The sequence below is a fragment of the Frankliniella occidentalis genome, unplaced genomic scaffold (assembly GCF_000697945.3).
Source record: "Frankliniella occidentalis isolate FOCC.00 unplaced genomic scaffold, Focc_3.1 Scaffold38, whole genome shotgun sequence".
Classification (NCBI taxonomy): domain Eukaryota; kingdom Metazoa; phylum Arthropoda; class Insecta; order Thysanoptera; family Thripidae; genus Frankliniella; species Frankliniella occidentalis.
In genome coordinates, this window is record NW_026267168.1 from 1,133,548 (window position 1) to 1,144,539 (window position 10,992).

Sequence of the window (10,992 nt, forward strand, 5' to 3'; positions counted from 1 at the left end):
ACATCGGAAACTTTATAAAAATAATTGTTTTATATCCAGCTTTTATGGCGCAAGAAAGGGGAGCCGCGTCCGCCGCCGCGGTCTGCGCGCAACCCGCCAGAGCCCGGAGCGGTCCACTGGCTACTCCCGACCGAATAACCGACTCGTCGTCGTCGCGAACCTCGTTTAGTTGGAGGCGTGCGGGGGCGACGAGGCTGCCCCGGTTGGCGCGCGGCCACGCGCCACGCACCGTGGGGCCGCCACGCCACGCACAGGAGAACAACGCGGTGTGATTCGCGTCTCTCGCCCTCCAATTTGTGTGGAACTCTCCCCCTTCCCCCTTCGTGAGAGAGCGTGTCTGAGCGCCGTGGTGCGGCTGGCTAACCTGCCCCCTTCCCCGTCGACCCCCTGCTACGCTACGCCACGCGTGCCAATGTCCGCGCAATTTAATCTGATGTGCGCGCGGCGCTCGGTGGCGTGGGTGAAGCGCTTCGCGGGGAAGTCCGTCGCGAGCGCCGCCGCCGCTCGGGCCGCCCAAGTTCACCTCCAAATTAGCAGAGCCAAAGCTGGTCGCCGTCCAGTCCGGGCCGGTCGCTTATAGCGTCCGTAACGTTCTGCTCTCCTGCGCCCCCTACGCCAATTTTCCCGGCCCGGTCACCTGTTTTTTCCCAGCAGCCGGCGACGTTGACGATGACGGCGTGACGGTATAGGCCTATGGCCCGCTGCGGGGGCCACTTCGTCGTGACGCAACGCGTCTGTGACGGAACGGACGTCCCGCCGCCTTTCCTCCTGGCCTAGACACACACAGCAGTGGGCACTGACTGACACGCCCCTCTGATAAGGGGATGATTGCGGGCGAGGGGGAGCTCGCTCAAACAAAATGTGTACAATGATTTTTTGATTTTTGATTATTTTTGATTTTTTTGATTTTTGATTTTGATTTTTCTTTTGATTTTTCAGCTATAAAAAAGACAATAACAGTTAAATTTACAAAAACTTCGTGTTTTTTCTTGTTTTGTGCCCATTTTTCTCAGTTTTGGGGTCGTTTGTTCTCCATTTTTCGGATTTTTATGCAACTTCCCACTTGATTTTATTTTGATTTTTTTGATTTTTTTTTTGATTTTTTAAATGATTTTTTTGGGGTTGTACAATGATTTTTCGAAGTGACCCCCCCTCGATTGCGGGGAAACGTAAACTGCGCGTCTCTCTTTTAAAGTGGCGTCGTTGTGTTTTTTTGTTTTTTGTTTTTCATTTTGAGGACCATATGCATGCAATTGAATGATCTGATAACAACACGCATTATTTTTCTTGTCTTTACTTTTTTTTTGCACGAAATGAAAGATCGAGGGTGTGGTGTGGTCCGGGCGGGGTGCCGCCGTGGGCGAGCGCGGCGGGGAGGTCAATCACATCGGGCCACTCATAAGTCTGTGCCACGCCGTGCAGGCCTTGCTCCCGATACAACCCTCCCCTCCGCCACCCTCCCCTCCCCCTCCTCTCCCAACCCCGTCGCACGTGGGCGGTAATAAGACAGACGCGGGTCGTCGAGGGGAAGCTCCTCTCTCTCTCTGACTCCAGGCCGCTCCAGCCGCTTCCACCAGCAGCGCTCTACAGAGCAACAGCTGTGCGGGAAAAACCGCGAGCGCGCAAGCGCGCGCAGGCGAGTGGACTGGGTTGGATTGGAATTATCTTCACGTCAGAGACGCGCAGTTCAGCAGATTGTGACGCTCTCTCGCTTGCTCTCTTTCTCTCTAGTTCTCTCTATTTTGTGGCCGTATCGCTCATCGCGTCTCTCTCTCTCTGCCGCAGGTGGCCACCGCGCTGTTGGCGTGGTGCGCGGTCGACGGCCGTCCCCAGCCCGGCACCACCGGGGGGAAGCACAACGAGGACCTGGACGGCATCGGCGACGACCTGGAGGACTTCCTTAAGCACAAGGACCAGAACAACAACCACCGGCTCAGCGACACGCAGAACGTGTTCCAGCAGAACAGGAACACGTGAGTGACAGGGGGCACCTCGCACTGCGGGTGGCTCAGGTGGTTGGTGGGGTTGGTGTCGGTGGGTGGAGGTTGCAGCGGGTGGCGGTCGCGGCGATACACCGCCCGGTGCAAGCTGCAGAGCGCTGCAGACCGGCGGGTACTGCGAGTGCCGCGACGATACTCCATACGCTGGGCGGCCGCGGTGACGGTGATATTAGCTTTCTTTTCCAACTTCTTGATATTGTGGTTAAATTTATTGGAGTTTTTGAACACGGGAATTTTAAAAGTAAACCTCTATCTATGAATGTCGAATGCCTCGATCGCTATCGCCATATTCTTCGCCTCGAGCTTTTCCTCCAGCTTTTCGCGACCGCAAACTCTCGGCCTGTACTTGCCGAGGTAGCCGGAGGTTGCGGCGGTGGCGGTGCTTTCCCGGTGGACCGAGGGGGTGTCGAGCATGCGGAGAGGGTGCGCGGGCGTGGTGGTGCTGGCGAAGCTGGCTGGAGAGGTACTCCTCCAGGTCGACGCGGTCGTTCTCCAGGGTGTCACGTGACTGTTCCAGCTGGCAGCAGAAGCCGGGGTCGAAGAGGGGCGCGGCGGGTGCGCTGCAGCCACCGGCGCTGTCCGCCGCCGTGCTGAGCGCGCTGTGCGTCGTGCTGCTGGCACACTCTAGGAGCTAGCCGCGGCTAGATATGATAACCCCTGCAGGTAAACTCTCAGCCCGGCTGCAAATTTTATTTATAACACTATTCGGCTGGTTGTTGTGTTTTTTTTACTTCTCTATTTTATCACTATTTTTATTTGGCTTACCTTTGAAACGTTTTGTGTTTGGCGTGTTTTACCTTGGTTTTATCTAGTCTCTGTCCTATTTATTTTTCGTTTGGTCTTTATCAGTAGTGCTGATTTTTTACCTGCTCTTAATTAGTTTAATGTTCCATCCATGTCTTTAGTTGAATATTAGTTTTAAGAAGTGTTCGTTGTGTGTGCTTAAAACCCTTTAAGTCATATGTCATACCCAAATGACATTCACTTTGAAAGCCCTTTTACGGCGCATTTTCCCCGTAAATGATTTTTTGGAGCACGAACGCGTTCCTCGCCAGGCGCGCAACGATTTGAACTCCCCGCCGGAACTTCTGGCCCCACCCAGTGTTGACTATTTCCTGCCAAAAGTCACTAAATCGCACACCGCGTGCACGCGATCAGTTTGATGCGTTTCATGGCCTGGGAAAAGATCGAAAATATGTGCATGGGACAGGAAATGAAAGTTAAAGGCCTAAGGAACAAAATTGTGTTGCATACATGTGTGTGTGATATGTTTGGTGGCGCCCAGGGCTCAGCTTACAATGAACGTCCTTTGCATAGGACATGTGACTTGAGGGTTCCCGAAACTGCCCAAAATTCTCAGCTTCAATTATGACCGCGTTAAGCAACATATTTAGCCTAAATAAGTGGTTGTTGTGTTTGATATCATCAAATACGATTCAAAAACTTCCCGCCGATCGCTTTCACTTCAATTGTTTCGCGGGCGTCGAACGCGTCATCGTGACTGAACGAAGGTCTGTTGGCGCCGATGCGCCGGTAAGTTAGTTGATCTTCACTGCGGATCTATCCTATTTATGTCACCCAGAGTTTGTCCAAGTGATATGTACCTAAAATACTATGATATTGTGGGATCGCCTGTTCTTTTGAACCTCCGGGTGTCGTGGGAAACCGGGAAAATGAATGTACTATAGGAATGACATTGTGAGTCCCGAGTCTTGGGTTGAGCTTTCTCTGAATTCTTGTCAGAGAGGTGTTTAATCGCAGTTTTACGGTTAAAACGACTGTAAAACTGAAAAAATATGATTCTAGTGCTTCTGGAAGCTCATCACAGGGCCTAAAGTTGCATCTTTGGCCCCCTTCGTGTGTTAGGCGTTGTACAAAACTCTCTCTTTGTACTGGGTATACTCCCGAGAGGGGGCACGGGAAGTGCATTCTTTTGCCACCATCACCTTACTCTCGACAGCTGGTAGCCGCCCTCTCAACGTTGTTCAATATGTCTATTTCGCTGCCGAAGTCACAATGTCCTATACAAATGACGTTCATTTTTTTTGCTATTTGTATGCGTCTGTATGGTAGTATTAGGGTGAAATCAGACTTCTACCGCTTAAACCTATTATAAGTAACAGTTAGGAATGCACCCATGCCTATATGTACAAGGAAAATGTGAAAATGTGCCCGGCAAAGCGAAAAATATGATTTCGCTACCCCGAAGTCACAATGTCACTTACATATGACGTTCTGTTCCTAAGGCCCTGAGAGCCACATCCTTGGGCTAGCATTGATTTCCTCCGGGATTACGTCAGTTTAAACATTATTACGATAAACTTTTTACGGTGGGCAGGGGCATCTGAAAAATACGGCTACAGGAACGGTTTATGCAAAACCCTGGCCTATAATTCATGTTTTTAGGGAGGAATTTTTTTTCACACAGGTCTATCTTTTTCAGCCAAGACGCTTGGGATACAGATACACACTCACAGAAAATTTGAATTGTCTACCTCAAATATTTAAGAAATTATTTTTGACATGGTTGACCCCCTGGAGTCACATGTCCTTTATAAAGGACATACCTCTAGACGCTAAACCGGAAGTCAGATGAGGTCGGGACCACTAAAAATGGATCCGCCACCCTCAAATTAGTCAGGGCAGACTATAAAAAAAAATATTTTTCCACGGGAAATTTTCTGTGACTTAAAGGGTTAACCATTGGTTTTGATTATCACATTTTCTGATCGTCCTCGTCCTCACGGCTTGGCAGTGCACCTACCTGAAATCTGCGATTTGTTGTCGTTCACATCTGTCTTCATTCGGGTACATGCGGAAATCTGGTGACCTAAATGCCCGCTAACTTAGAGGCTTTTTTTGAAATTTTCTTTGATGGCTGATCGTCCAGTATAAGTACGTCCGTTTTTCTCAGATTAACTTCATTTCGTCAATTACGGGAGCTTGGCGCCTGCGGGACTCAGGGTAGGCCACGCCACAGCACACGCATGCACTGCAGACAGTATATTGCCTACCTACCAGGCGCTATGAGAGCCTGCATCGACTGACCCTCAGGGGGCTCACAGGCTAAATTTGAAAGTTTCGCACGGGAAAATTACGGACGTACAATCTGGTTGATCTCTAAAGTGTGCCCATTAACTATTAACTCGGTCCCCCTTTTTGCCATCATTTGAGTATTCTTTATTGCTAATGTAGCTAGTATTGTAATACGTATCTGCTTTCAACCCGATTTTGTGTTTCGCTTTGTCTCGTGTAACATTTCGGTAGCTTGTCTGTGTTACAGTGGTGATTGGCTTGACTCGGCAGATTACTAACCCTTCATCTGGACACATTTTGTGACATACATTCTTCAATTGTTGTCGTTTAATCACTCTGCCCACGCGCAAAGCCTTGCGTACTTACCGCTCTTGCCTGCCTATTGGTACTCCTGCTCGCCGACGCCCACACCGGGAGTGCGCCCCTCACGCGGACCGTTTGTGTTTGCAGGAAGAAGCCCTCGTCATCGTCGGGCTCGGACCTCCTGTCGGACCTGCTCAAGTTCGGCCAGGGCGGCGGTGGCAGCCTGAGCTCGCTGGGCTCGCTCGGCGGCCTGAGCAGGCCGTCCAACCCGTCCAGCAGCGTGCAGTACCCGTCCAGGCCCGCCCAGGCCAGCGCCCCGGCCAGTCCGCAGTACCCCGCCAGGCCCGCCCCCGCCAGCCCCAGCCGGCCCGCCTCCGTGCCATCCTACCCCAGCTACCCCACCGGAGCCGGCTCGGGCGGCAATCGCGGCGGCTCGCTGTACCCCCAGGTGCCCCAGGTCCCCGCCGGCGGCGGGTGGGTCGCCCCCAGCAGCGGCGGCAGCTCGGCCCCCAGGTACCCCAGCTACCCGAGCTACCCCGCGCCCGCGTCCAACTACCCCAGCTACCCGTCGTACACCAACTACCAGCGCGGCAGCCCTAACCCGTACCCCGGCTACCAGCAGCCCGCATACCAGCAACCGGCGTACCAGCAGCCGGCCGCTTATCCCGGCTACCAGCAGACCTACCCCGGCTACCAAACCGTGCAACGTTACGACCCTCGCAACCCCCCGCCACCCCAGAAGAAGGAGTCCTCCAGTGTCACCAAGAGCGTGTCCAACTTCTTCAAAAAGATCTTCTCTTAGGCGCCTGACTGGTAGTGTAGAGATGTGGGCCTACTAACCGGTGACTGCAATTTTTTTTTTTTTTTGCATACTGTGAGAACGAAATCAATTATGTGTGACCCACCCTCTGCCGACGGGGATTTTGAACACTCTCTTGCCAAAGACCGCAATATTTTCTTGATCTTGGCAATATAAAAAGTTTTAAGGTTCTTCCATGTTCCTGTCGTTTTTGTTACGTTTTTTTTTGTTATGTGATGGATCTGCGTGTTGTCATTACGTTCCATGGGTCATGATTGCAATCATGGCTTTCTGCGAATTGTTTTTAGAAAGGTGTTACCTCGGTTACCTCCCATGTAGCTCTGATTTGATGTTCCTTCTCTCTTATCTTTCTTATTGTAAGTTGTCATTGTTCTCTCCATGGATAATTGAAATAAATGTTAAGGCTTATATTCAGGCGTGAAGTATTCATCTTGCCATAGCATATATATTAGTTTGGGTTACGAAAATATTTGCATTTAAAGACTATACTCTGTCTGTGCTTTCCTTTCTTCCGACACGTCAAAACTTTTATTGTTTTTTGAGTCGAGCTTGTTTTGTGATATTTTGATAATCAAAACCAGACTTGTAAAAAGATGTCCAACGACATTCGTGACAAGCGACGAACACGTGCTTTACGCTAGGTGCGCTCATTTGCGAAAGGCGAATGGAGTTTTGGTCGAGCGGTTAGCACGCTGATTGTTATGTTGTATTGTATTTTAATTTGTACACAAAAATAAAGTTTTTAAAAAAATCCTCGCGTTTTTTGGAGTCCCAGCGCGTATGCTTATACGTGAAAACTCTCATGCCAAAAAGTCCCGATGAGCATGAGCAGTCAGGAAGATGACTCAGGTCGGGTCCAGGGATGCTGAACACCTCGCCTCTGGCGTTCCCACCGGTACGCGGCTGCGTGCTCACATGTCTCCCGTCTCTTTTTCACGAGGATGACCGCGACCGTGGCATTCGCGTGACGCTCGACTTTTGTTTTCAAACGCAACCGCCCGGCTGACGACCGCGACGACGACGACGGCGGTTCGCGGCAGCAGGTTGACCAGCGCAGCATGCTAATTGAATTCGCAAAGGTTGGAGACTCGTGTGCTCCCGAAGACGCAGGGCGGTGGGACGATGAGTCCTTCGGGCGTTGTGGGCGCCAATCAGGAACACGAAAGGGAGGCGCCAAGGCCCATTACCGCCCCGAGGAGGCAGGCGCCCTTCCGACCTCCACTACTCGCCGGCCCGAAAGAAGAAGCACTCGCGGGGCTGCTCCCTCTCCCGGACTCTGGACATTCCTCGGGCGTCACTAAGCAAATACGGTTCTCCGCTGGAGGCGGCCGTCTTGCTGAAAGAAAAACAAAATGATCGCAATAACAATGGACAAAAATTTTAGATTTTTTTTTTTGTAAAATCTGAAGAAAGACGAATATTATTCTCTGATATTTTTTACAACTTGTTATCTGGAAGACCACTTCCATCATGAAGCTGTTGCAGAAAACTTGCGATTGCACATTAAACACGTGACAATGACTCTGACATGTTTGGAAAATGTCCATTTCGTTGACCGATTATCGCATACGTGTGTGGATGAGGTGGCGCGGGATGGCCCAGGACGGTCCTCGTGTGCTAGCCGACGACTCGTCAGACGGCCCCCGGGGAAGGGGGATGGAGGGGAGGGGGGTCCTTGTGTACACCTCGGGGGGCAGCAGGAGCTGGTCGCATATAAGTGTGTACCCGGGGCCGCCGGGGGTCCATACGTCGCTTCCCTTCCGAGCTGGTGACAACGACTCGACTTGAACCATGCAGGTGAGGAGGAGGAAGCATATACCAGCGCAGCGCAGACCAGGACGACTAGTTGTGTGTGAAGTGCCTAAAGACGCGCCGGTGAACGACGTGTCGTTGTGAAGTGTGCCCTAATGGTGTGAGGGGGTGACCGGCACCGCGGCCGCACCCGAGTGTGTTTCTTCGCCGTGGATCGGACGGAGTTTCCGCGCTCCTCGCCGGGGCGTGGGGCGGCGGGGTCGGACCGGGCGTCGTTGGACGCGGGCATTCCACCGCGACGCACACGGCGCTGCGACGCCCACGTCGCCCACGACGGCGCCGGCCCCGCACCGGCACCGGCCGACTGGCACGCCAGCGGCGCCCACCACGTCTACAACGGCGCGGGGTTTTTGTTTTCAAACTGCGCGCGCGAGCGGCAAGCTGTTGGCGTCGGCGCCGCAGGACAGGCATGCCTGGCGGGGCGGCCTACCCGGAGCTCTTCAGGCTGAGGCGGCCGTGGCCGGTGTGCGTCGGCGAGGCGACGGGCAAGGCCTGGAGCATGGAAGTAGAGCAGCCTGGAGTCTCTCCAGCGCGGGGTAGCTCGTGCGATCTCCCTCCCACGCGGAGACTTCTCGTCGCTGGCGGTCGCAGCCGGAGGCACAACACCAAACAAGGAGAACCGTCACTCGATCTCATGGCCAGGGCCCTCATAAGTTGCTCTGGCCTTTCGGGGATCGCGGTGTACTCGGACGGCCACTTGAAGTGATACTCGTGTGATCCTGAACCGGTCCGGATGGTGCAGCTGTGCGGAGGATGTTTCTGACCAGATTGTATTGCAGGTCCTGAAGGCCCTCTTCCTGGGGGTGTTGCTGCCCGCCGTGCTGTGCGCGCCGCAGCCCGACCAGCGCGTCGTGTCCCTGGAGGACGTGACCGGCACCACCGCGCGCTCGCCCATCGCTGCTGCAGCGGTGGCGGCCCTCGGCGCCACGAACATTGGCTACGACCAGAACGGCTACAAGCCCGCGCAGGGTGGCGGCATCGTCTCCCTGGAGGACGTCACCGGACAGGTGGATGAGACTGTGCCCGTCTTCGGCCACCCTCTCCCCAACCTGGTGCCGCCCCAGCAGCGACCACAGCACCCGGGTCAGCAGCAGGGTGGCGTCGTCTCCCTGGAAGACGTCACCGGCCAGTTGGACCAGACTGTGCCCATCGGCCACCCCCTCCCTCTGTTGCCGCCCCAGCCTCGTCCACCTCACCCACTGCGCCCGGGTCAGCAGGGCGGCGTCGTGTCCCTAGAGGACGTCACCGGGCACGTGGACCAGACCGTGCCCGTCAACCGTCCGTTCGCGCAGCGTCAACCCGGCCCGCTGTATCCCGCTCAGCAGGGCGGCTTTGATGGACCCGTCAGGCCACACCGACCTGGTGGTCACCCTTACCGGGGCCAGTACGAGCAGACCTCCGTCGTCTGCGTGGAGCAGAACGCCCGCCCGTACGACGCAAGCGTCCCCTTCGGCGGCTACGTCTCCCGCCCCAACACCTGGGTGAGTGACGACGGGGAGTAGCTCCGCGGCGACACCCCGCGCCAGAGGGACCCTGGCGGGCGCGGGGTATAACGCCCAGCCGCGGTTTTCGCCCACTAAAACGCCTGTGTGTCTGTCCCATTCGCAGTACGACAACGAGGTGCCCCAGCACGACGCCGTCGGCAGCCCCAGGCCGCCCCGGGCCCTGAGCCGCTCGCGCCGCTCCCCGAAGCCCATCGGCGTCGTCTCCCTGGAGAACGTCGCGGGCCCCGTCGCCGCGCACTACCCGGCCTACGGACCGCCGGCCTACGTCCGGCCCAACTACTACAACAACTACTACAACGGCGGCTACAATGGCGGCTACTACGGCGGCTACTACAATCGGCCGCGGCCCTACGTGTACGCCGTGCCGTGCATAGGTACGTGTCGCTAGCGCTAACCGCCTGAGGGACAGCTAACATTCTCTTCCACGCCCTGCCTTGATTGCTGCGAAATGTGCCGCCTGGAGTTGAGGGCAACAAACAAAAAATTGGAGATGAAAATTGTTTTGGGGGTTGGAAAGGAAGAGAATGTCTTTGCTGTCCCAGGAGGCGTACCCATCTCTGACGAACCACTCGGGCGCAGGCCTCTTCTGCCTGTGATCGACGCGACGACGGCGACCTGGACCGCGCCCGCGCCGGCGGACCACGCGCGACGACCCGGAGGCGCCAGCGAGAGGCTGGAGGAGGAGTACTACACGGACTACGTGCCACGGGAGTTCATTCGACGATGACGACGACCTGACGACGACCACGCCAGGACCACCACGATACATTGACATGACGGCAGAGTAATTGTAATTATTTGTTATTATTTTTGTAATAAAAACGAAAAAAACAAAGAATTCGCTCTCGTGTCTTTTCCCAAAATAACAAAACGTTCCCTCCCCCGCCGGGGTTTGTGGGCAACCCATCCGCCTCCCGCGTTGCTTAGGCTGCGCTTGTTTCGCGCTCCAGCCGGGCGTGGCGGGGTGGGGCGGGACGGGTAGGGGTGGGGCGGGGAGTGACGGACTGCCACAGACACACATCGCCCCACCGCGTCGTTTGCTCGCCAGCCCATAGGCCCGGGCCCGAATATTAAGCCCGCGGTTCATCGGCCACACACGCGTTTCAGGAAAAGCGCAGCACTAAAAACAAATAAACGTTTTATTATTAATAAAATAGTTTGGTCTCCAAACGCAGGCGGACGCACGAGCACCCATGCACCTACCACGCACGCACGTATACTCACTACACACTTAGTTGAACACACACGGGGGGAAGGGTAAGGGATGCGGGAAGGGGGAACTCTGCATCTTGAAGCGCGTTGGTCCTGCGCCCGCCTCCTGCACACACACTCACACTCACACACACACACACACACACACACACACACACACAAGAGCACATACGTAAGCACCAGCAGATGCGCATGAAAGAGGTGCTGACGTGGGGGGGGGGGGAGAGAAATATTCCCCTCGGTGCGATGACTCCTTGGATTTACTTGTCAAAACGGGGGACGAACAAAGAATGAGAGGACGAGA

The 10,992-nt window shown here is 54.8% G+C and overlaps 2 protein-coding genes across 3 annotated transcripts; both read left to right on the top strand.

Annotated features, from left to right (window-relative positions):
* Positions 1 to 1,785: 1,785 nt before the first annotated feature.
* On the top strand, positions 1,786 to 6,912 carry LOC113213477 (calcium-binding protein P; the record flags this gene model as incomplete). Its single annotated transcript, XM_052266379.1, is given in 2 exon segments — positions 1,786 to 1,973; positions 5,487 to 6,912. Coding segments are annotated over 2 exon segments (843 nt in total), but the record flags the coding sequence as incomplete, so codon positions are not given.
* Positions 6,913 to 7,850: 938 nt separating this feature from the next.
* LOC113213729 (uncharacterized) lies at positions 7,851 to 10,314 on the top strand. 2 transcript variants are annotated; one of them, XM_026432879.2, is made up of 4 exons: positions 7,851 to 7,956; positions 8,751 to 9,452; positions 9,580 to 9,850; positions 10,019 to 10,314. In XM_026432879.2, exons 1-4 carry the CDS (start codon positions 7,951 to 7,953, stop codon positions 10,201 to 10,203), a joined length of 1,164 nt encoding a protein of 387 aa, XP_026288664.1. In that variant the 5' UTR covers positions 7,851 to 7,950; the 3' UTR covers positions 10,204 to 10,314. The 2 variants fall into 2 exon arrangements, with proteins under 2 accessions (XP_026288664.1, XP_026288672.1); XM_026432887.2 differs by having other exon boundaries at positions 10,056 to 10,314.
* Positions 10,315 to 10,992: the final 678 nt, after the last annotated feature.

Bases quoted from the DNA above. Each gene is read 5' to 3' on its own strand.
- LOC113213729 (XM_026432879.2), top strand. The intron at 9,453-9,579 runs GTGAGTGACGAC...TCCCATTCGCAG, and splicing joins TCTCCCGCCCCAACACCTGG to TACGACAACGAGGTGCCCCA. The intron at 9,851-10,018 runs GTACGTGTCGCT...TTGCTGTCCCAG, and splicing joins GTACGCCGTGCCGTGCATAG to GAGGCGTACCCATCTCTGAC.